Source organism: Cetorhinus maximus, chromosome 15, assembly GCF_964194155.1.
Source record: "Cetorhinus maximus chromosome 15, sCetMax3.hap1.1, whole genome shotgun sequence".
In the NCBI taxonomy this organism is placed as follows: Eukaryota; Metazoa; Chordata; class Chondrichthyes; order Lamniformes; family Cetorhinidae; genus Cetorhinus; species Cetorhinus maximus.
In genome coordinates this window covers 94,318,143-94,343,431 of record NC_135893.1, presented here as the reverse complement: position 1 = coordinate 94,343,431, position 25,289 = coordinate 94,318,143, and the positions used below count along the sequence as shown (strand labels likewise).

Below are 25,289 nucleotides of genomic sequence, written 5' to 3'. Positions count from 1 at the left end.
CATGGGTGACCCTGAGCCTCGGGTGCTTGTAGTACCGGCAGCAACCACTACCTCCCTGGTGGTGCTGCCGCGCAATAGAGCCATCAGCCTCTGATTGGTCAGCAGCTCTCGAGCAGGCAGAGCCCCTGTTCTTGGGGCCCTTGATCCCAGGAAAGGCCCAACACTCTCCAGTGAAGTGCCCGAGTTGTCCTTAATATGGCAGGCCTTCCCTAATACGGATCTCCCGCTTTCTAAATGGCGAACGAGATCCCTGTCACCTCCACTAAACACCACCTAAAATGTCACCATTGACCCACCTGATACCCAGTGATAGGATTTGCTTTAGCAAATGCTGAATGATGGTCTTTGTTTTAAATTGGAAAAGCTGCATTCGCAGCCATGGACTTTTGCCAGGTTCCGAATCCGAACTTGCTTCGGAAACCATTAAGGCCCTTTACATTTTGCAGTTAAGGTAAACTGTGACGGGGATTATCCGACTGCCTGTATTGAGTTGGCGTGATTCTGGTACTCTGGTCTTAATGCTGAATGGTCATCAGTCTTTTACTGTAATTGATCCTTGCAATCATCAAATGAGGCTTTTTTTTTCCACTTTGCCCAGGAAACGAAAATCATTTCTGCCCTTGGCTTACAGTTTGGTTCCTCTTTTTCAGAAGTAATTAGTTTAGCTGGAGAAGGTGTCATTAGTGAAACTCATCTAACTGTGGTTCTATTTATAACGTTCACACTTCATGCTGTAGCACGTTGTCACAGAGTAAAAATAGCTTTGTAAATGCACCAGATGCCCTGCTGCTAATTACTATATGAATTCATAGTCTAAAGCAAAATACCGCGGATGCTGGAAATCTAAAATAAAAACAGAAAATGCTGGAAATACTCAGGAGCTTGGGCAGCATCTGTGGAAAGAGAAAAACTGAGTTAACGTTTCAGGTCGATGACCCTTCGTCAGGGCTGAAAAAAGCTAGAGGTTTTTAAGCCCAGTGTTCAGTACCATTTGAGACTGTTCAGCTACTGAAGCAGTCCGTGCATGCATGTAGTAAGACCTGGACAACATTCAGGATTGGACTGAAAAGTGAGGACTAATATTTGTGGCACCCAAGTGCCTGGCAGTAGCCATATCTATGTTGGAATTAAAAAACCCCCTTTCATGTTCAACAGTGTTACCATTGCTGAATCTCCCACTATCAAGATGCTGGGGGTCACCGTTGACCAGCCACATAAATACTGTGGCTACATGAGCAGGTCAGAGGCTAGGAATTCTGTGGTGAGTAACTCACCTCCTGACTCCCCAAAGCCAGTCCACCATTTATCTACAAGGCACAAGTCAGGAGTGTGAGGGAATACTCTCCACTTGCCTGGATGAGTGCAGCTCCAACAACACTCAAGAAGCTTGACACCATCCAGGGCAAAGCAGCCCCCTTGAGTGACACCTCCATCCACCACCTTAAACATTCACTCCCTCCACCACCAACACACCAGAGGCAGCAGTGTGCATCACCTACAAGGTGCACTTGCATCCTTTTTTGAAAGCACCTTCCAAACCGCTGCAGCCTAGAAGGGCAGCAGGCACATGGGAAACTTGGGGGTGTTATTCCCTCCAAGCCACAAAGCATCCTGATTGGGAACTATATCACCGTCCCTTCACAGTCACTGGGTCGATTATTGTCCACCGTTTCCTGCCCTGCCTCAATTTTGAGGCTTCTGAGAGGGGGATCGGGGCAGGGGAAGATACCCGGCAGGTCACCCTGGTCGGGATTTGGGTGGGAAAAGGAAGGGCCCCTTTCTACATCGGGTGCTCGCCCCCCCCCCACACAATGTCTGCCTCCCGCAGGTGGTCTTGGCCACTGCTGTTGCTGGCGCTGCTGGGTCTGTGGAGCTGGCAGCTGCTCTGAGGCAGGACCTCGCCTGAGTTGAGGGGTGGAGGTCCCGAGGCAGCCAGTTACCCCTGGAGCGTAAAGCGACATGAGACTGCCTCGATCAGCAGCGATACGACCCCCCGCCGACCCTTGGGATGGCGGGGCGGGAAACCCTGCCACTTGAAAAATCCTGCCCCGCATGAAATATTTCTGTGACTTTGGATGAGTTTTGTACTCTTGATACTTCAGTTATTTCCTTGATGCATTCTCAAATTCCAGGAAAGCTGAGTTGGAATCTAGCTGAAGCTCTGTTGACGGACACGTATAACATTCCCCCTACAAATAATGCCATTCTGATCAATGGGGAGCAGCAGAACCCATGGCCAGTTTGCATGACACTAGAATTATAAACTGAGGTGGCTGCGATATTTGTTTCTCCCTCCTTTTGTTTTGGGGCGTTGACTTTTCCGCAAGGATATTTACAGTCGAGACCTGGGAGCCAAGGATTAGGAATTGCGTACTCACTGTCACTCATACAACCAGACAGGACCTGGCAGCACAGTTTTTGGAAGCTTTATTTACCGACTTATTAAGAGCTCATTGGCACTGTTCAACTAGTTGGAGGGAGCCAAAAGCGAAAGCAGCAATACCTCACAAACAGCCCAGTGAGACTGCCCAGGGCACATAACCTGGTTTGTGTCATCGGCTTTTGTATGCAAAAACAACAACGTGCATTCATGTAGCGCTTTTAACATGGTAAAGCATCCTGAGGTGCTTCACAGGAGCATTGCCAAGCACCATATGACACTGAATGACATAGAGATATTAGGACAAGTAACCAAAATCTTGGTCAGAGAGGCAGGTTTTGGGGAAAAGTCTACGCTCCGTTCCTGCTGTCCGGACGATCTAGAAAAGGCTGTTTTGACAGTCATGTCAGAGCAACACTTTTCCCTCCACCTTTCGCTTTGTTAATGTAAGCTTCAGACTTTCTACTCCCATCCCTGAAGGCCACCAGTCACCAACGCTCAGTTTGGTGGAGTTTCACCTGGCACTTTGCACCAATCAGGGACGGGTGGGGAGAGACAGCCAGCTGTGTTATATCTGAATTCTACCTCCCCACATTCCTAACACAACAGCCTGCATTTACATAATGCCTGTAATGTCATCACACATCCCAAAGTGCTTCAAAGGAGCAATTATCAAACAAAGTTTGACCCAGAGCCTCGTAAGGCGATATTAGGATGGTGAGCAAAAGCTTGGACAAAGTGGTAGGTTTTAAGGAACATCTTAAAGGAAGCGAGGTGGAGAGGTTTAGAGAGGGACTTCCAGAGCTTTTAGGGTCTAGGCAGCTGAGGGCCCAGCTGCCAATTGGGAGCTACTAAAATCAGGGATGCTCAAGGGGCCAGAATTGGAGAAGCGCAGAGATCTTTAGCAACATTGGTGTCAGCCTTTGGAAAATATTTGGTCTGAAGTCTCAGTTACTTCCAAACAAAAGGAGAATTCCTGTTAGGAGACTCCATGCAGTAGGAGAAAGAGAGCAATTTTTCTTTATTCCTTCATGGGATGGGAGTGTCACTGGCAAGGTCAGCATTTGTTTCCCATCCCTAAATGCCCTCGAGAGGGTGGTGGTGAGCTGCCTCTTGAACCATTGCAGTCCATCTGGTATATGTACGCCCACAGTGCTTTTAGGGAGGGAGTTCCACGATTTTGATCCAGCAACAGTGAAGGGGCAGAGCTATAGTTCTAAGTCAGGATGGTATGCGATTAGGAGGGGATCTTGCAGGTGGTGGTGTTCCCATTTGCCTGCTGTCCTTGTCCTTTTCAGTAGCAGAGGTCACAGGTTTGGAAGGTGTTGTTGAAGGAGCCTTGGCGAGTTGCTGCAGTGCATCTTGCCAATGGTGCACACTGCTGCTACTGTGCACTGCTGGTGGGGGGAGTGAATGTTTAAGGTGGTGTGCAGGGATGCCCACCAAACGGCCTGTTTTGTCCTGGATGGTGTCTAGCTTCTAAAGTGGGAGACCTTGGCCCAATAAGGCAATGAGATACCTGAGCGGTGAAATTAAAGGGGAGGGGATGAATCCATTATTTTTAGGTGAAATTTGAACTTTTCAATGATTTGTCTTCACTGGACTGAGATGAACCAGAAATAAGTTGTGTTCACATCTTTAATTGCCAAATAAAATAAAGTGATGTTCAGCGGAATAAAACATTTGTCCATAATTGTTTATCAGCATTGCTTCAAAGGTTAAACAAAGAGGTAACTGCCAAAATGAATTCAATCATGCTTTTTTCTCTTGTTGCAGGTCATCAGGGACATCTTGCTAATAGGTCATCGGCAAGCCTTTGCCTGGGTGGATGAATGGTGTGGTGAGTTAATCTAAACAATTGTGATTGTTTTTAATATATGTAAAGCAATAGCACATCATCAATATCTCTTAACCAGAGCTCTCTTGTATTGTGTATGTAAGTGGGAAAGGAAAAGGAAAGGAGTTTGGTTTCTTTGACAGATATATTAAGAGCTTTAGCACTATCGATGACAATAGTTCAAGGTGACCATTTTCCAATGAATCCCAACAGTAGCAATTTGACACTTTGGGTGACCTAGTGCCACACAGTAGTATATAGCAGGTGATAGCGAGTCCACAATTAGATTTAAATCTTCCGTTCATCATTGACCTGAAACGTTGACTCTATTATCCCCACAGATGCTGTCTGACCTGCTGAGTATTTCCAGCATTTTCTGTTTTTATTTCGGATTTCCAGCATCTGCAGTATTTTGCTTTTTTAGATTTTATTTGGCGTTGCACAAAATGCAGATTTGTCCCTTCTGACTGAGTGCTGGCCCTGCACTCCGATAAGCAGGTTCCTACTGCATGTACGTCCACTCGAGTTGAATTCAATATTAACACCCAAGAGGGGTGACTTTTAATAATGGATATCATTCATGTTTGACCCGTGGATACGTACGGTCTGTACTTGTTTCCAGCACTCTCATTGTAGCTACACGTCATTCATACAATATCTGAAAGTTACATAATCCTCTGGAGGAGGAAATACTTGTCTGCCTCAAAGGCTATAAACTTATCTCGACAGTCAAATCGAAACAAGAAGGGGGAAATTCAATTTCCTAAAATCCTTCAGGCCATTTTGCTGTGGAATCGAGCACCAATTTGAAAAGGACAGTATTTTTGCTGACAGCACCACCAAATTTTGTTTTGTTGAGTCAGCTGTGAGTTAGTGTGCGCTCCACTTTAATTGGAACGCTTTCACAGCTTGATGGAACACAGTGGAAAATAAACTTAATGGCTTGTTGAGTGTTTGGCCTGCCTTTGCAAGCATTAAGGTGCAAGATGTCCTGGTTAGGTACTTAATTTGCAATAATCATATCATATACTTCATTGGTAAGTGTCAGCTCAGAACTTGGGGGGGAAAGTATGGGGCTCTGGGGTCAGGACCCCGATGTCAGGTGCATTTCTGGGTCCCAACCCTACTTTGCTTCACTTGCCTGATGTCTGAAGTGATTTTTAGCAAGCAGACCAATTAATGTTGTCCAATTAAGGATGGCAGGTTGGCGCGTAAGGCTGAAGGGCTAATAGGAGGCCCTCCAGCACTGAGATTGGCAGCCCCACCATCAGAGGTGGGCGCTGTCGATGTAGGTAGGAGAGCGAGAGGGGGCACCCCAAGGCTGAGGCAACAACCACCCCCTCACCCACCCTCACTTTCAGGAGTGGAAATGCCTCAAGAGGTGGGACCGTGGTAGGAGACCACCAGGTCAACTGGTGGTGGGAAATTGCAAGCCCATCCCGCCTTCAGTCCCACCACCATGACCATTTGAAAATTCAGCCCAAAGATTTTGAGGTTCTAACCAAGGTTTATTGACTTGAAACGTTGGACTGAATTTTACAGGGGCTGGTCAGGGGGTGCATATTGCTCTCCCCCCGACAGAAAATTTTAAAAAGCCTGCCCTGCAGCGATAACGTACCGGGAATGGTCTGAACAGGGTGAGTGTTGGACTTCTACCCCTCAGTGGAAAGGAAGCCCCGTTCTCGAGAGCTGCCTGCCAGTCTGATTGGCCAGCAACTCTAGCAGTCCCAATAGTGCCGCCACTCACTAGTGGGCACTGCTGGAACTGCAAGGAGGTCCTGGGAATACGATCGTGGCATCCAGAACCGGGTAAGTCCTGGACTTCTAATGCAGGGAGGGATTGGGCCCCCTAGGGATGGGGGTGGGTGGAGGTCTGGAGGCTAGGCAGGTAGAGAACATGGTGGGGGAGGGGGTCCCCAATTGCACAGAGCAGGTGTACCCCACCCCTCACTCCCACCTTTTCACCGAGTTGATTTAAAAATCAGCTTTCTCACTCTTGCCCACCTTTCACTGTTCAGTGTGGCACTGGAGACAGATCAAGGCCCTTAAGTGGGCAATAATTGGCCACCTAAGGGCCTCAGTAGACCTACGGTGGGTGGTCTAGTGGGCTAGCCACCCAACATATTTGACGTGTGGCCGCCCCCGCCAAAAACACGCCCGGCGGGGGCTGTTAAACCCAGCCCGTTAACTCTGTTTCTCTCTTCGCCAATGCTGCCTGACCTACTGAATTACCCCCAGCATTTCCTGTTCTCATTTAAAGAGTTCGAGGTGACTGGGTCCAGAGATGCTGACATAAAACTATTCTCAAGGTTACCAGGACAACCAATTCCGAAAATAACTTACTTTAAGGAATTCTGACTAGCGGTGCTGCAGGTTAAATTGAGACATCATCAATGTTAATCAGAGCTAATTTCAGTTTTGGGGTTATTTTCCATTTCTGCTGGTCAACTTGCCCCTGTCAAAGAAATGAATGAAGAAGTTTGCAATCTGCTGTGTATAGTGTGTGCTGCATCTCCTTTGATGGTTGTAGACTGGTGACCCTTGAAAAATAAATGTATGGAGAGCAAACATAGCCTACAGGAAGCTTCAGTTGCATGTAATGGTACCTATAGATCAGCAACAACTTGCATTTATATAGTGCCTTTTTATATAGTTAAATACCCCGAGGTGCTTCACAGGAGCGATTATTTAACAAAATGTAAGGTGGATTAACATGAGATACTAGGACAACTGACCAAAGGTTTGGTCAAAGACTCAGGCCAGAATTTTCCAGCCCCACTATGGTGGGGTCAGCGAGCCACTGAAATGTCCATTCACATCGGTGGGACCAGAAGATCCCACCAACGTGAGGGGCTGGAAAATTCCAGCCTCCGGTTTTACGGACTACCTTAATGGAGGCACCGGGGTAATAACATAACTAGGAACAGACATAGTCTTTCGGCCCCTCAACCCTGCTCCGCCATTCAGTGAGATCATGATTGAACCTTTCGACTTTCCCTCCCTTTTCCCATGATTCCTTAATTCCTTTAGTCTGCAAAAATCTATCGATCTCTGTCTTCCATATGCTCAATGACTGAGCATCTACGGCCTTCTGTCGTAGAGAATTCCTAAGATTCACAACTGTCTAAGTGAAGAAATTTTTCCTCACCTCAATCCCAAATGGCTAACCCCTTATCCTGAGACTACGTCCCCAAGTTCTAGACTCTCCAGCCAGGGGAAACAACCTCAATCTACCCTGCCCCACCATCTAAGAATTTTATATGTTTAAATGAGATCACTGCTCGCTCTTTTAAAGTCCAGAAAATGTAGGCCCATTTTACTTGCTCTTTCCTTGTAGGGCAACCCTCTCACCCCCAGGAGGCTGAGGGAGGGAGGGGATTACAGAGCTGAGTCCAGGCGGCTGAAGGCATGGCCGCCAGAGGGAGAGCGATGAAAATTGGGAACGCACAAGAGGCCACAATAATCAGCCAGCCCACCGAGTTCAGACACACCGGGACCAGGACCTCTGGTGCTCACTTCAGGTGCATGCCACCTGTCCTGTAACCTGGGCAACAGAGTTTGGGGATCAGGAAAGGCAGGCTCTCATTTTTTCCCTTTGATTCCTTCCCCTCCTGGAGAAAAACAAGTAGTGGGGATGTGAAAGGAGTAAATAATTGGTAAGGAATAAAAATCGCAGCAATAAAGAGAATGTGATCTCAAATTAGCCCTAGTTAGCAGGACTTTCTGATAACCCCAGTGGTTATAAACGGCTTCAACCCTCTATGCAGCTCTTGCTTATTAACAATGAAACTGACTTCATTTCTCCAAAAGATATAAATAATGCTGTGTCGTTATAGCAATCCAGTGACAGCATTGGTTGCCCTCAGACCACAGTGATCGAAGCGACCTTATTAACACCTATTAATCTAGGCTATTTCAATGGTGCATTTCGGCTACCTGGACTGACAGCCATTGATTGCCTGCTGTTATGGGCCCCCCTCAGCAGTATCTTTGAAAAGAGTGCCTCGTTTGGAGGCTTGAGGCAAGCTAATGCCCCCTTTTAAGTTGTAGAGGGACTCCTTCTCGCCACCTTCCAGACAGAGTTGCCATCTCTGGTTGGATGTGTCACATCACATGAACAGGGTAATGCTCTGGGGACCTGGGTTCGAATCCCACCACAGCAAATGATGAAATTTAAATTTAATAAAAATCTGGAATTAAAAGTCTAATGAGGACCTAGAAACCATTGTTGTAAAAACCCACCTGGTTCGCCAATGTCCTTTAGGGAAGGAAATCTGCCGCCCTTACCTGGTCTGGCCTGCACTTGACTCCAGACCCACAGCAATGTGGTTATCTCACAACTGCCCTCTGAAATGGCCTAGCAAGCCACTCAGTTGTATCAATCCGCTAAAAAGCCTAAATGGAATAGAACTGGACGGCCTGGCATCGACCTAGGCAATAGCAATGACAACAGCACACCGAGCCTGCAAAGTCCTCCTGACTAACATCTGGGGGCTAGTGTCAAAATTGAGAGAACTGTCTCACAGGCTAGTCGAGCATCAGCCTGACATAGTCATCACAGTAGCAGCAGTGTGTACCTTCTACAATATGCACTGCAGGAACACACCAAGCTTCCTTAGACAGCACCTTCCAAACCCATAACCACTGCCACCTAGAAAGACAAGGGCAGCAGACAGACACTCCCCATCCTGACTTGGAAAATATATCGCTGTTCCTTCACTGTTGCCAGGTCAAAATCCTGGAACTCCCTTCCTAACGGCACTGCGGGTGGACCTACACATGGACTGCAGCGGTTCAAGAAGGCAGCTCACCACCGCCTTCTCAAGGGCAATTCGGGATGGGCAGTAAATGATGGCCTAGCCAGTGACGCCCACATCCCTTGAATGAATAAAAAAATGAACAAAGAGACAACTTGTGGTGTTTTGAAAGCAGAGGGAAGCACAGCTATTTTAAGTTGTGAAGAGGACATAAGGAGCAAAACTGAGGAGGACATAAGGAATCTGCAAAGGGACATAAGTTAAATGAATGGGCAAAAATTTGTCAGAGGGAGTAAAATGTGGGAAAATGTGAACTTGTCCACTTTGGCAGGAAGAATAGGAAAGCAGTATATCATTTAAATAGGAGATATTGCAGAACTCTGACATATAGAGGGATCTGTGCTGGTACATGAATCACAAAAAATTAGTATGCAGATGCAGCAAGTGATTCGTAAGGCAAATGGAATGTTGTCGTTTATTGCAAGAGGAGTGGAATATAAAAGTAGGGATATTTTGCTACAGGGCATTTATGAGACCACATCTAGAGTACTGTATACAGTTTTGGTCTCCTTATTTAAGAAAGGATATAAATGTGTTAGAAGCAGTTCAGAGAAGGTTCACTCAGCTTATACGTGGGACGGGGATGGTTATCTTACGAGGAAAGGTTAGACAGACTGCGCCTGTATCCATTGTAGCTTAGAAGAATGAGAGGTGATCTTATTGAAACATATAAAATCCTGAGGGGACTTGACAGAGTGGATGCTGAAAGGGTGTTTCCCCTTATGGGAGAGACTAGAACTAGGGGGACACAGTTTAACGTTTAAACATTTAAGACGGGGATAAGAAGACATTTTTTCTGAGGGTCATGCATCTTTAAATTCTCTTCCACAGAGAGCGGTGGAGACAAGGTCATTGAATATTTTTAAAGCAGAGGTAGATAGACTCCTGACTAACATGGGAGTCGAAAGTTATTGGGGGTAGGGAAGAATGTGGAGCTGAGGTTACAATCATCAGCCATGACCTTATTCAATGGCGGAGCAGGCTCGAGGGGCCAAGTGGCCTACTCCTGCTCCTAATGCATATGTATCTTGTGTTTTCTGGCAGTAAAAAACTGGATCAGAGGCAAACATCTGCTTTTGAACAAAAATAAAAATACCTGGAAAAACTCAGCAGGTCTGGCAGCGTCTGCGGAGAGGAACACAGTTAACGTTTCGAGTCCGTATGACTCTTCAACAGAACCTCTCTCTGTGTTCCTCTCCGCAGATGCTGCCAGACCTGCTGAGTTTTTCAAGGAATTTTTATTTTTGTTTTGGATTTCCAGCATCCGGAGTTTTTTGCTTTTATCTGTTTTTGAAACAGTGCTTGCATTGCCCAATTACTCTAATAGGCAGATTTACACCACCCAACCGGCAATCAGTAGCCTTCTGAGGCTGTTATTACCGGTTGCATTCAACCAGGTTCCCATGAGTTTCTTAAACATCATTGCAGTGTAATGAATTGTGTGCTCATCATATGAGGTGTCTTCAGTAGGAGAAATATTTGCATTAGTCCTGGTAAAAACGACTGTAGTCAGTTGCTTTCAAGCTTAGGATGTTCTAGTTGCTGGTCTGAAATCTGAATCTACCTGAAGAGTTTAAAAATAAGAAGTATCCAATTCAAGACTGAGACGAGGAGAATTTTTTCTCTGCAGGTCATGCGTCTATGGAACTCTCTTTCCCAGAGAGCGGTAGAGGCAGGTTTATTGAATATTTTTAATGCAGAGGTAGATTGATTCCCTTGTTGGTCAAGAATCTAAGGGTATAGGGAGTAGACAAGAAAGTGGCATTGAGGCCACAATCAGATCAGCCATGATCTGACTGAATGGCGGAACAGGCTCGAGGGGTCAAATGGCCTACTCGTGCTCCTAATTTGTACGTCTGTGTGGAAATTGCCTTTTTGTTTTTAAAAAAAAGACTTTCTCTTTGTTCAGAATATTCTCTGCTATTTGCCTTCTAGCAAATTACATGACACGTTGCATCATGGGAATGTTGTTCCTACTGCAACAAGTTAAATCTGATTAAGGTGCAATTTCCATTGTGTAGCTTGGCTACAGGATATAAGATAAGAGAAGTGAAAATCTATAGGCTTTCCATCGCACTCCAACGAGAAACCAAGGTCAAAAGAGAGGCTTGGGAAGGGGTGTACCACCTTTATGTACATCTATTTGTTAAGTTAGCCATTTGTTTACAAAGCCATAAATAAGCATTATCGCATTATTTGTGCACAGTGTTGCCATGAGTAGAATGTTGTGCAGCTCCTCCCCCTCAGAGTGGAAAAAAAAACGTTAGTCGCCCACACTTTTTTTGCCTATGACTGCTTTAAATTGCAATACCCCAAGCCTTTGGCATGTTATGCTCTTTCTCCATTTGCTCCGTCTGACTGAGGTTAAACTGAACTGCACTTGACGACAAAGCAAAATTTAAGAAAAGGGCTCGGATCCAGATCACTGAACCTATTTACGGAAGAAAAGAAATTGTATCTTATGGCACTTTAAATATTTAACTGGCTGTAAAGTGCTTTGGGACGACCTGAGGTCATGAAAGATGCATCTACTCAGCTATGTGGAAAATTGCCCAGGTGCGTCCTGTACACAAAAAGCAGGACAAATCCAACCCAGCCAATTACTGCCCCATCAGTCTACTCTCCAACATATAAAGTAATGGAAGGGGTCATCAACAGTGCTATCAAGCGGCACTTGCTTAGCAATTACCTGCTCACTGACACTCAGTTTGGGTTCCGCCAGGGCCACACAGCTCCTGACCTCATTACAGCCTTGGTTCAAACGAGGGCAAAAGAGCTGAACTCTCGAGGTGAGATTGACTGCCCTTAACATCAAGGCTGCATTTGACTGACTGTGGCATCAAGGAGCCCTAGCAAAACTGGAGTCAATGGGAATCTGGGGGAAAACATTCTGCTGGTTGGAGTCATACCTAGCACAAAGGAAGATGGTTGTGGTTGTTGGAGGTCAGTCATCTCAGCTCCAGGGCATCACTGCAGGAGTTCCTCAGGGTAGTATCCTAGGACCAATCATCTTCAGTTGCTTCATCAATGACCTTCCTTCTATCATAAGGTCAGACGTGGGGATGTTCGCTGATGATTGCACAATGTTCAGCACCATTCGTGACCCCTCAGATACTGAAGCAGTCCATGTTCAAATGCAGCAAGACCTGGGCAATGTCTAGGCTTGGGCTGACAAGTGGCAAGTAACATTTGTGCCATACAAGTGTTGGGCAATGCCCATCTCCAACAAGAGAATTTAATCGTCACCCCTTGATGTTCAATGGCATTACCATCACTTAATCCCCCACTATCAATATCCTGGGATTTACCATTGACCAGAATAGAACTGGACTAGCCATATAAATACTGTGGCTACAAGAGCAGGTCAGAGGGTAGGAATTGTACATTGAGTAACTCACCTCCTGACTCCCCAAAGCCTGTCCACCATCTACAAGGCACAAGTCAGGAGTCTGATGGAATACTCCCCACTTGCCTGGATGAGTGCAGCTTCCACAACGTTCGAGAAGCTTGACATTGTCCAGGACAAAGCAGCTGCTTGATTGGCACCACATCCACAAGCATTCACTCCCTCCACCACCGACATACAGTAGCAGCAGTGTGTACCCACCTACAAGATGCATTGCAGAAATTCACCAAGGCTCCTTCGACAGCACCTTCCAAACCCATGACCACTACCAGCTAGAAGGACAAGTGCAGCAGATAGATGGGAACGCCACCACCTGGAATTTCCCCTTCAAGTCACTCACCATCCTGACTTGGAAATATATCGCCGTTCCTTCACTGTTGCTGGGTCAAAATCCTGGAACTCCTTCCCTAACAGCACTGTGGGTGTACCTACACCACATGGACTGCGGAGGTTCAAGAAGGCAGCTCACCACCCCCTTCTCAAGGGCAACTAGGGATGGGCAATAAATGCTGACCCAGCCAGCGAAGCCCACATCCCATGAATGAATAAAAATAAAAGTATTTTTTTCCTTTACCCTATCGCATTCTCTATTTGTTCCAAAGGTTTCACAACCAATAAACTATTTTTAAAGTGCAGTCATCATTATGTAGGCCAAAGTTAAGGTCGATTTATGAACAGCACGGCCTCACATATGGCAAATGGACAAATGGCAGCTTTGCTTGAGGGAGGAATGTTGGCCAGGACATCAGTAGGACTCCCTGTGCTTCTTTGAATCGTGCCTTGGGATCTTTTGCACTCGCGAGGAGGCAGGTAAACATTGGCCCACTATCTGAAAGAGGGCACCTCCGACAGTATTCCCTTAGTGTCGGTGTCAGTCTACATGACGTGCTTAAGTCCTGACAGTGGAGTTAAGCTCTGTTGAATTGCACAAAAAAAATCCCTGGCTAAAAGCACCAGCATGCTGAAATTTAATCTATGGTAACAGGAAAATTATCTGTTCCGAGCATCAAGAATATACATTAGCCTACGGCAGTGAACCGTGTTTTTCCTCCAGTTAGCAGCTAGTAGGCACCCTGTAAAAGGTAGTGAGGGCCAATTCATGAATGCATGCTCCTGGCGGGGAACTGCAATTAAGTGAAGCTGTCACTATGGTATTGTACCCCTATCACCAAACCAACATTCCCTTTGCAAGAAGCTGCCTATTGGGAGTTTGGCATCAGTGAATGTATCATTACCTTTTATGTTCAGTTTAAATGGAATACTTGTTTTATATTTTTGACACATCCATTTCTGACTTCTGAAGTTAATATTTTTTTTAAGACCCGTTGAGAAGATGAATCAAATTTCGCAATCTATATGTCTTTCATAGGCTATTTTTCAAAGGCACCCACTCAGTTCAGCACACAGTGAGGAAGGTGCTCAATGTCTAACGTTTCAATTTTCGAAACCATTTCACAACCTGTCTTAGCAGATTGGACAAATGGGGTTGCTTTTTACCTGCCAGAGTCATGCCTGCCATACAACTACATTTTTCAGCTAATTCTCTTATGAGAGTCGTGCAAAATCAAAGTTTTGTTGACTTCCAAACGCCAGATTTCACTTAATAATCTTCACAGTCACCATTGATGTGTAACTGAACGCAAAAGTCTTCCGCTGATTTTTTTTCCTCCAAATTTCTACTTCAGTCTTCGTCCAAGTCATGAATATATATATTTAACTTTCATAGTTGATGTCACATTTTTTATGTCATAGTGCATCACTTCAGTAATTGCGGGTTGTTCTTATACTATTGGTGACCCAGGCATAGGAGAGCAGAAACATTGGCCAGGATTTTCCGCGTCCGATCATGACGGGCGTGTTCGGTGGTGAGATTGGAGGATCGCGCGAGAAAACCCCAGGCGGGGTTTCCCGGCAACCCAGGAAGCGATTGTCCCTTCCGCCCCGCCCCATCCCCCACCCCCCCAATCAACGGCAAGCCGCGTTTCCCACCACTGAATATCAGGGAGTTAGTTTGAATGTATTTGCACCTTATTATTGTGGCCACACGTCGGAATCACCCCCACATGAGGGTGATTAGGGGAGGCGGTGGTGTAGTGGTATTATCACTGGACTCGATACCCAGGGTAATTCTCTGGGGACCTGGGTTCAAATCCCACCATGACAGATGGTGAAACTTGGTTCCAATAACTCTCTGGAATTAAAAGTCTATCGGTGACCATGAGACCATTGTCAATTGTTGTAAAAACCCATCTGGTTCACTAATGTCCTTTAGGGAAGGAAATCTGCCATCCTTACCTGGTCTGGCCTACATGTGACTCCAGGCCCACAGCAATGTGGTTGACTCTTATATGCCCTCTGAAATGGCCTAGCAAGCCACTCAGTTCTCAAGGGCAATTAGGTATGGGCAATAAATGCTGGCCTAGCTAGATCCCCTGAACGAATTACAACTGCCTTTAAAAGGCGTGCACCTGGCAACCTGAACTTTGAGGGGAACTTGGAGGTGAGAGCACATAACTTTGCGCAACACACTCGCGATGATCCCAATGCAAGAAAGCTGCTCTGCAGATTCGGGGTGGGGGTGGGGGGGTGGGTCACAGGAAAGTGTCCGCAGCGGCTTCTCCGCGGCTGGCTTGTGGTGCCAGAGCAAGGGCGACAGTGCCGGGTGGAAGGGAACCTCAGGGCAAGGGTGACAGTGCAAGGGGAAGGGTTCATGGCAGCACATACTGAAGCTTGAGCATAAACACTTGCTGGGGAGGAGGGGAAGAAAACAGCCAGGCAAATTCCAAAACATGTCAAAGATGAGCACCCTTCCGCATCTGAGAGCATTTAGCTTGAGCTCAATTGACATGCTTGAAATCGGCTTAGTTAAGCAATTGTGCGCACTCAAGCGGCACTAATTCCTCACAGTGCCAATGATTGCTCCTCTGCTATTGGCTGGATGCCTGCAAGTGCCTTGGCAATGGAGTGCAGCAGTGCAGGACCAATGTCCTGGACCAATGTCTCCATGGCGGCCGCCATCCTACCAGTATTGACCGTTGCGCGTTGGCATGCCGGCACTATCACCTCCGGCTGAAGGCGGAAGGAGACCTCCATCGTGCCTTGCAATCTGAGGAGTGCAGCGGACATCCCTTCCCGATGTTCCCGAGCTTGCCTTTGCCGCTCCTGCCACTGAGGTCTGACGGAGTCCAGTCTCTTCATCTGACTTGGACTGAGCAGATTTCTGGCCTCCAGCAGTCCTCTGAGTGCCAGAAACCTGGGAAGTCGCGGCTTCCACCTGCTGTGGATCAGACAGTGCGATGTGTTCACCAGATTGCCACCCTGAGGCTACTCTAGAACTAGGTCCCACTGAGGTGTGTGTCTCTGCGCTGGTGGAGGGTGTGGGTGAGCGCTGTGACAGATCTTCACTGTTGGTGTCTATGGATTCCTTTTGCATGCTGTCCTCGGGGCTGGAGTCGTGGACCTGGGTCATGGACCCCCTCGGCTGCTTCTCAGATGTGCCTGTGAAAGCAAGGAGAGATATTTAGTGCATGGCAGGGGACTGTGGAATAGGGGAACTGACTCACAGCATGGTTGTCTGATGGATGTTGCACTGCTGGATCCTCACTTGGTTTAGTGCTAGCGACCTCACCGTCAGCACAGGAATGGCCTACATCATCGCCGGACAGCTGGATGGCTCTGTTTTCAAACCCTGTGAGGACCTTGTGAACAGGCATCCCTTCACCAGTTTGCGACCTCTCCATTTTGTTGTGTGCCAGCTTGTCCTGCATGAATACAGATGGAGAAAGTCTAAAGCAGGATGCCTGCCAGGCCAGGTGAGAAGGATGCCTGGCATAAGCGGGTGCTGAGTGGTGCCACGGACGGGATGAGGGCAGGATCCGCAGGGCAGATGAAGGTGTATGTGGGAGAATGAATGGTGATGCCCCTTGAGCTGGCAGTGAGTGAGATCCCTGTGGGTGTGTGATGGGTTTGTGAGTGGGTGAGTTGAGAGTGATAAGTGACTCACCCTGGCGGAACAGAGGAGATCATTCACCCTCTTTCGGCGCTGGGTGGCTGTCCTCTTTTGGAGGGCGTTGGCGCCGACCACCGCTGCCACTGCCTGCCGTGTTGGATGCTGGATTTGTCACCTCGGATGAGGCTGTTCACCCAGAGCAGGGGGTAGGGGCATTACGGTGGGCCTGCACTGTGTCCAGCAGGTGCCCAAGGGAAGCATTACTAAATTTGGGGGCAGCATGTTCCCTCCCTTTGGCAGCAAGCAGTTACCAGCAGCTCCCTATCCCTTGAAGGGAGCTAGCTCTGTGCAGGGGCACCCTTTAAATATAGCGCCTGGTTTACTGAAGGCCTGAGATCAGGACAGGGTGGGGGAATCAGAGATCCGGTGTAAAACCCGTGCCTCTTAATTTTTTAAACCAAGTGGCGTACGATACAGCAGAAGACGCCGACAACCACACGCCGATTTCCCCGCCCGATACCGGACTTTTCCAATTTCTGGGACAATCCCACCCATTGTTTTTCACTGAATCGGTATTCGTGGGTGGAGTTCAAATCAAGCCATGTATTAGTGAATTGGCCCTCATCGCCTTTTTAAAGCCGCCCGGTCCGAGTCACAAGCGTTCTCCGCTGGGCTGCTAGGTCCAGGATCGCAGTCGCAAGTAGAGGTTTCTGTTGGGAGCCAGTGAATGTTATTCAGTGGTGTGGGCGCCCATCTGCCCTGGGCGCTGCTAAGATTGTTGTGACCCATGGCCCTTGACCCTGAGGGTTGAATCGTCCGGTTGGCGTGCGGGGGCGGGGCCCGACACGCCGACGCGTAAAATGGCGCGCGTGCGTCCCGACGCCATCGTGCGCCATCTTGATATTTCCTTCAGCGGCTGCGAGTCAGACACAGCTGCGCGCCTGCCGAAATGTCGATGGCCTATTAAGGCCAGTAAAGAAGTAATTAAAATAGTTCGGAACGCTGCGCGCCCAACCTTAAGGTTGGCGGGCAGGTGAAAAGCCCAAGCGGCCTTCGTGTTTTTCGGGAAACCTCATCCACGGGCGGGATGAGGTTTCCTGAAGCTTTAATGAAATAAATACATAAATTTTCCCACCTTTTTCAGACGTGTCCCAACTCATGTGACACAGTCACGTGAGGGGACATGTTTGAATAAATTTTTAAATCTATTTTTTTTTTATTAATTCTCATAACCGTCCAATCTCCCTGAGGCAGCTCCGTGCCGCAGGGAAATTGCCGCATTCTTTCACGCGCGTGCGCGAAAGAGCGCAGGTTCCGACTGTCCCTCCTCCACCCTCTCTACCCCCCCCCACCCAGCCTGCACAGGTAGTGTTGAGCGCTTCCGGCCGCATGTTATACTGGGAGGGCCTTAATCGGCCCGCCCGCGTAAAATGGCAGCGCGCAGCTGATCGCGAGCGGCGATCAGCTCTGCGCCCGCTCCCGCCCAGCCCGCCCGCCATAGGAAAAATCCAGGCCTGAGTGTTTAATGAGCACTATCGGGTAGCTCATGAGTCCAAGCATGGGGGAAGGTGGGAAACCTGGTGCCTCTTTAGCGCAGTGGCACACTCGTGTAACGGAGGAGGGAGCACATTGAGTAGCCAATAGCAGGTCGCAGTGTTTTTCTTTGTGGGGTCAGGTAGAGAACTAGTCCTCTCAAGGTCTAGTTCCAATAAGCGGCACATGCTCAGTACAAGACTCGCCTGTCGACACTGCAAAGGGGAAATTAGCAGCAGGCCCAAGACTCGAGTGTACAGAGGCAAGTTTGGCTCCCGCCTTTTATCCACAGGGGTGCTGGCCACCTATTGGCTCGCCTGAAAATCGGGTTGGGGGTTGATTTGTAAGAAACACTCAGCTGAGTCCCTTTTTCCCAGCGTAAAGTGTAGAGGCGGGGGCCGAAAATCATTCCCAGTGGCAAAGTGGAAATTTGGGACTTAGCAGAATGGGTCAATATAACACTTGACGGGAGTAGAGAGGAAGAAGCGGATCCCACCGGCAGAAGGGACGAGAACCGGTGGAAACATTTTAAAGCGATTGGCGAAAGAATCAAAGGCGACACGTGGGAAAACAGTTTTTTTTAATGCAGTGAATGATTATGATCTGAAATGCTCTGCCTGAAAGGGCAGTGGAGACAGATTCAATCGTGCTTTCAAAAGAATATTGAATAAGCACCTAAAGAGGAAGAATTTTCAGGTCTACAGGAACGAGCATCAGGGAGTGGGGGTGATGGAGAGGTGGGACGAGCCAGATTGTTCTTGCAGCGAGCTAGCTCAGCGTCAATGGGCCGAATAGCCCCTCCTTCTGTACTGTAACCATTCTAATAATATGATTTGCCCCACCATTTTGTGGTAACTTGTTTCACTGCACACACGTGGAGGTTAGAAGACGATTTTGATGATTTTTAGCTTGGTTGTTAAACTCGGTGAGTGTTCCTGCGAATTGGCCAAATCAGTAAGGTCATAAGTGACAACTCACCTCTCCACAGATATCTTCACGAGTCCAGCCCAAAGCCATTTCATTCAGGCGCTGACAAAAGCTAAACCATCATTAAAATTAATGACTGCCAGTCAGCAGAGGCTTGATGCAGCTCGTGGGCAGGTTTCACCTGAGAGTTATATGGGCAGTGCTTTCACAGACAATCTGATTGTCAGTGTCGAGTCTGTCTGTGTCTGTTCAGTGTTGTTTCTCCATAGACAGCTTTGCACTACCAATTAGCACACAGGAGGCTTTGGGGAAAGAGTCCGTATTGGGCTCAATTAGTTACTCTCCGGTTCAACTCTCCATTTATAAATACCTGGAGGTTTCCTTCTGCTAGTCACAGAAGACTATGATATTCCACCATGTGAGGTTATAATGCACCAGGATAGCAGGAATCCTGCTTGTGTGTGGGTGGGGGTGGGGGGGGGGGTGGTATTTTCAGGTCTCCAACCCTGTGGAAACAGTGGCTGTGGGGGGGGTGTTGGGTAGGAGGGGATAGTACCCACCCAAAGTATGATGGGCAATGACCCATTTCCCCTTTTATCACTATGGAAACAACACCGTTTCCCCCAGGCCTACTGCTAGGCAACTGGAGCAGTCCTCCTGTGTCAGGGTCGTTTACAATGCTGCTTAGTGCCCTGTGGTGCGCATTGGAGCTGGGCTGCCAGTTTTGGATTGAACTGGGTAGAGTTGGCACTCGGAGCTCTCTGACTGGCATCAGCTGGTGGCCAGAGGACCCTGATAGTTGGTGCATCTTTGTTTCTGTGGGGCTGGGAGGAGCAGCAAATCCCCTCTCCAGGCTCCACAGAATCAGCCTACGCCCCACTACCACAAAGTCCACCCACCGCCCGCCCCCCCGCAACCAAGTTTGTAACAACACGTGTCAGAAGTAAGGTTGCCAACTGCCCCCAGGGGCTGCCCTGGAGTCTCCAGGAATTAAAGATTAATAACTGTGACACTGCTGGGGGCAAACCATGTAGGAAAATCTTTGGGGCATTTGAAGAAAATTATGTTTTGCTCATTTACTTTGAACTTAGCAATATTGGTGGTGGGAAACCAGGCTGTTTGGGCAAGGTGATTGGGAGGTCACGTACAAAGCCTCCAGACACGCTACCAAGAAATAGGTGACTCATTCCTCCCATTTGAGCTCAATTCCTGAAAACATCCCTTGGAAGAACTTGAGTAAATCTCCATTTCACTATTTGCACCCTTTCAAATGCTGGTACTACAGTTGCAGTGGACTTACTAAGCAATGATTGTGGCCGCGTCTAGAATTCAAGAATTCAGTGGTATGAGAAATGACGATTGTACTGATGTTACAGCACGCTGCATCACCATGACAACAAGGCTGTTGTAATAAGACTGGGGAGAAAAATGACAGCTTCAGTCGGGAATGTTCCATTCCATTTTCAGTAATGGCTGGTTGAGATATGTACCTCCAACCCCTGCCCCCCTGCGCCCCCACAACCCAAAGTTGGACACCACACATCATCCCATCCTTCATTAGTGTTGTCCAAAGTCCTGAATATATATTTTATGAGCATTGTTTCCGTACTGGGAAAGACTGAAGTTACATCAAAACAAGATCACTACTTGGGGGTGAACTGGTGGTTTTTGATAACCGTTTCCCATCAGGAGAGGCAGCAAATGACAGGAGGAGTGTGAAATGCCAAGGAAATAATTTGCACATTTTGATGTAAGAGCATTCAGAAAATTAGGATCTGAATGTCAAATCCTCATCTACAAAACACGAGTAAGGAGTGTGATGGAATACTCTCCACTTGCCTGGATGAGTGCAGCATAACACTCGAAACTTGACACCGTCCAGGACAAAGCAGCCCACTTGATTGGCACCACATCCACAAACATTCCCTTCCTCCACCACCAATGCACAGTGGCAGCAGTGTGTACCATCTACAAGATGCACTGCAGGAATTCACCAAGGCTCCTTAGACAGCACCTTCCAAACCCACAGCCACTGCCATCTAGAAGGACAAGGGCAGCAGATAGATGGGAACACCACCACCTGGAAGTTTCCCTCCAAGTCACTCACCATCCTGACTTGGAAATATAACGCCGTTCCTTCACTGTCACTGGGTCAAAATCCTGGAACTCCCTTCCTAACAGCACTGTGGATGTACCTACACCACATGGACTGCAGCGGTTCATGGGGGCAGCTCACCAGCACCTTCTTAAGGGCAACTAGGGCTGGGCAATAAATGCTGGCCCAGCCAGCGACGCCCACATCCCGTGAATGAATTTTTAAAAAATTTAAAACACAGATTCACGTTCGTTAGTTCCTGTTGCCTTTGAGCATGATTCAGTGAAGGAAATAGGAAACCAAAATTCTCACCACTGAATCCTTCCCTGATGCTTCATCACCTCTTGTTATGATTGGAATTGTTTTAGCTCTGGTATAACAGAAAGACTGCCCGTTGCCATTTACTTCCTGTTAGCGGGAGGAAAGTACACTAACGAGATGTCACACTGCACAGCTCACAGTACTGGAAATATTAGCTTTGTTGCTTTTTGTGGTTGGAATGAAGCCCTTACATAAGCTTGTAAAACATTACTTTACGGGACTTTGAGGACCTTTGCATAAATCCACTTCATCAGTCTTGCAGCTTGACAGCCCAAATGTTGGCCTTAGTCACAACTCATAAGCATTATTCAAGTCTTCTGACTGTACAAGAGCAGTTAATTATATTCATGCCAATGGAAGGACAGGTTTCTCTCTATCAGCTTGCAATTAAGTGTGCATTTGGAATTCACTGGAAAATGGCACTGGAACCTTTTGAGAGCTCTGGTTAAAGTGAGTTAGGTTTAAAATAAAAAATAGAATTGTCCTGAAGTTGCTTTGTGGTATGCATTGCAGCATATTCTTATTAATTCTCAGATCCCCTGTAGATCTACTGTAATTAAAATTGTGGTTTATATTGTCTCCTGTCAAACCGTTCTGGCAAATGAAGCAAAGCTCTTAACATTCTCTGCTGCTAATCGCTCACTTGCACTAAAATGTCAGAGATCTGATTGTTAGCTCCTGTCAAAATATTCTGCAGGAGTATTGAATGAGCAAATCATATTACTGCCCCTTCTTTTGGATGTGGCATTTCCCCTGAGATCTTGAGATAACTATGATTGTCACCTGTGCTTTCCTTTCCTAACCTCTACTAACAAGAGCGCTTGATCATCTTGACAGTAGTCCCAAAATGGGCACCGCGGAGGTAAGCCCACGAGATCTGATGTTCGCACTATTTCCATTAAAATTTTTGGGCTTCTCTGCTTGAAATGACACTGGAGTTAACAGACTGTCATCCTGACTGAAACAAATTCTGTCAAGCGCTGCAGCCCTGCCTCTCTTATTGCATCGGGCAAACACGTCTTGGCGTTTGAACCCATCACACCAGGCAAGAAACCCACGAGATTGGATGACTTAGACGGAGGGTGAAATCTGGAGGAGTTGTTAAGTTAGCATTGCACCCGATCCCATCAGTTTCCTGAGAGGGTTGGGTTAGAACTGCCCCTTTGCTTTGAATTTGAGGCGTAGAACGTGTTCATTCCTTCCTCCTTTGTATAGGGCCCACCATTTCGCCTTCCTTTGACTCAGGTGACAGGAGAGCAAGTGTTCATTCTTTTCTCTTATCCAGCTGTAACCTTGCAGTGTTTCCAGCTGACAGGTGATGTTGCCCTGTCTAAGGACTGGACCAGTGAGTATCTCTTCCTCCCTACTCTGGGTGATTGATCACAAGGGCACAGTGCTCCCATCTTGCCAACGGGCTAGACTCGTCTACACATTGAAGGTGTGGTTGAATACCAAATGGATGTAAATTCTTCATTATACTATGCCCATGGAAGAGGGAAGTGACCCTTAATTGGTTGCCTGGGAGTGGCCATGCTGTCAAAGTCCCCACCACTGGCAATATGCCATGATGGCAGGAAGACATTGGTCGATGAGTTAGACGGATGTTTTGATTGACGAGGGAGTCAAGGGCTATGGGGGGGGCAGGCAGGAACGTGATCACAATCCAATAATGATCTTATTGAATGGTGGAGTGGGCTGAATGGCCTACTTCCCCTCTTCCTTATGATCCCAACACCTTCTGCTGCCATCTTGTCAGCCCTCGCACCTCCCAGCCCATCTCCAATGGGCCAGGAAAATTCAGCCCAATGAATGAATGAAGGAGGGAGGCATGAAAAGGGTAACAACATATCCTTCAGCTTCTTCTTATCCTACTTCCCCCTAATTGTCCTGTCCCTTTGAAATAGAGAGGAAATTCCCCTGTGCTAGTAGAAAGCCCATTTGGGGAAAGGGTTCTTCTCCTGTAACAAGAAATAATGGATCTTCACAAAATGTTCAGCAAGGCACAAGTCAGGAGTGTGATGGAATACTCTCCACTTGTCTGGATGAGTGCAGCTCCAACAACATTCAAGAGATTCGACACCATTCAGGACAAAGCAGCCCGCTTGATTGGCACCCCATCCACCACCTTAAACATTTACCCCTGCCACCACCGATGCAAAAGGGTAGCAGACACATGGAAACACCACCACCTGCAATGCAAGTTCCCTTCCAAGCCACTCACCATCCTGACTTGGAAACAGGAGACAGTTCCTTCACTGTCGCTGTGTCAAAATCCTGGAACTCCCTCCTTAACCGCACTGTGGGTGTACCTATACCACATGGCCTGCAGCGGTTCAAGAAGGCAGCTCACCACCACCTTCTGGAGGGCGGTTAGGGATGGGCAATAAATACAGGCCAGGCCACCGACACTCACTTTCCAATAATGAGTTTAAAAAAAAAACAAATAAAATAAAGAAAGTTCCCACCAAGAGGTTGAGAAGCTAAACTGGCAATCAGAAACTGCTTTAATCCTTGTGCACTATTGAGGGATGTAAATAACAGGAGTGTACAATAGGAATCCCATTGGAGCTTCACAGCAAAACACCCTACTCTGGAGAAATTGGAGATGACACACTGCAGCAAATCTGTTGCTTTGCCTCTTCAGTGCAGCTGATTGTGAGAGACTTTAGCACAGGATTTGGAACTATATTGCCATTCCCTCAGTGTCACTGGGTCAAAATCCTGGAACTTTCCCCCCACCCCCTCCCCCCCCACCCCCAACAGCACTGGGTGCACCTACACTACAGGTATTGCAGCGGTTCAAGAAGGCGGCTCACCACCCCCTACTTGGGGATGAGCAATAAACGCTGGCCCAGCCAGCAACGCTCACCCCCCGCCAGTGAAAAAGAAAAGTGGAGTGGATAAAATGCTAAACCTTTCATCCCAACTCATTAAATAGACCTTGGAACCAGCTAAATCCTTAATGAGAGTTTTTGTAGTGCTGAAATTATAGTGCAGAAGACGGAGGACAGCACGATAAAGCAGATTTGTAACCGGTGGATATGTTGGTCAGTTAAATACCAGCAGCCGCATGCTGCTAATACAGATATTAAGAATGATTCAGATCCTCCTTGTGGAGCTAGGCATTTATAAATTTGCGTAAAGGAGAGAGATAATTAAAGTTTTAAACCACACAAATAGCTTTCCATTTGATGCATATTTAATTAGGTAGATAAATAGCAGCATTATCAGATTAACAATTTGTCTCATAACCGTGCAGATATCCCTGCTTCTCGAACTCCCCCTCCCTCTCTAACGGGTCTTATCTCTCCAAGGTTAGTTTGTTCCCACACAATGTATAGCTCCCCAGCTGTGGCTGTGGGCTAGTTAACTTGATCCCAGGCCTCGGCTGCTATCATGCAGCTGTCAGCTCCTCAAGATGATCTTCTGGCCTCATCTTCCGTGTGTAGCCTGTCCTTGTTTAAAGGTGTATTGCAGACAAGGCAAGTTAAAAGCACCCGTGGCAAGCTGAGAGATCACCGGTGCAGGGCCACAGGCTAACGCTCAGCTTCCGCTTCCTTCCCTGTTTCCTTTTCCAAGAACGAGTGCTCAGCGTGGTTTCCATATGATCATTTTCCTGTTGGGAATTTAATTAGGCCCCAAAATTCCTGATGACTGCTTTGGCAGCTTTCTGAGCCTGGCGTCGTTACCCTGGGGTGGGCCACTGGCACCTGACGCTTGCCCTGAATGGGGCCTAAGAGGCTGGAGAGACATTTGGCCACTGCATTGCAGCAGCTGGATTCTGAATGCCCCACCCGTTCCCCCACCCCACCAGCCCCCTCCACACTAAGAGTTGGCAGAACAATTGCGCAGCTGATAGTGGAGTTGTTCAGCTGGACCCGGGAGGCAGTTGATCCCCTGTGGGTTTCCGTCAGACTCCCAGCTGATGTGCTGGTTTTTTTTTTGGTACTTTCCCAGAGCTTCTAGAAAAACAGAGCACGCCTTCAGAGCTTTTTAGAGAGAGCTTTGCCAACACTGACAGGTG

The 25,289-nt window shown here is 47.5% G+C and overlaps 1 protein-coding gene across 1 annotated transcript in view; it reads left to right on the top strand.

The window, feature by feature from the left end:
* The window catches only part of LOC144691008 (cytoplasmic phosphatidylinositol transfer protein 1-like), a 195,973-nt gene that overhangs the window by 151,919 nt on the left and 18,765 nt on the right, over nucleotides 1-25,289 (top strand). The window contains exon 9 of the mRNA XM_078558986.1: nucleotides 4,157-4,220. Coding sequence (XP_078415112.1) covers nucleotides 4,157-4,220 — 64 coding nt within the window. The remainder of the gene's footprint in view (nucleotides 1-4,156; nucleotides 4,221-25,289) is intronic.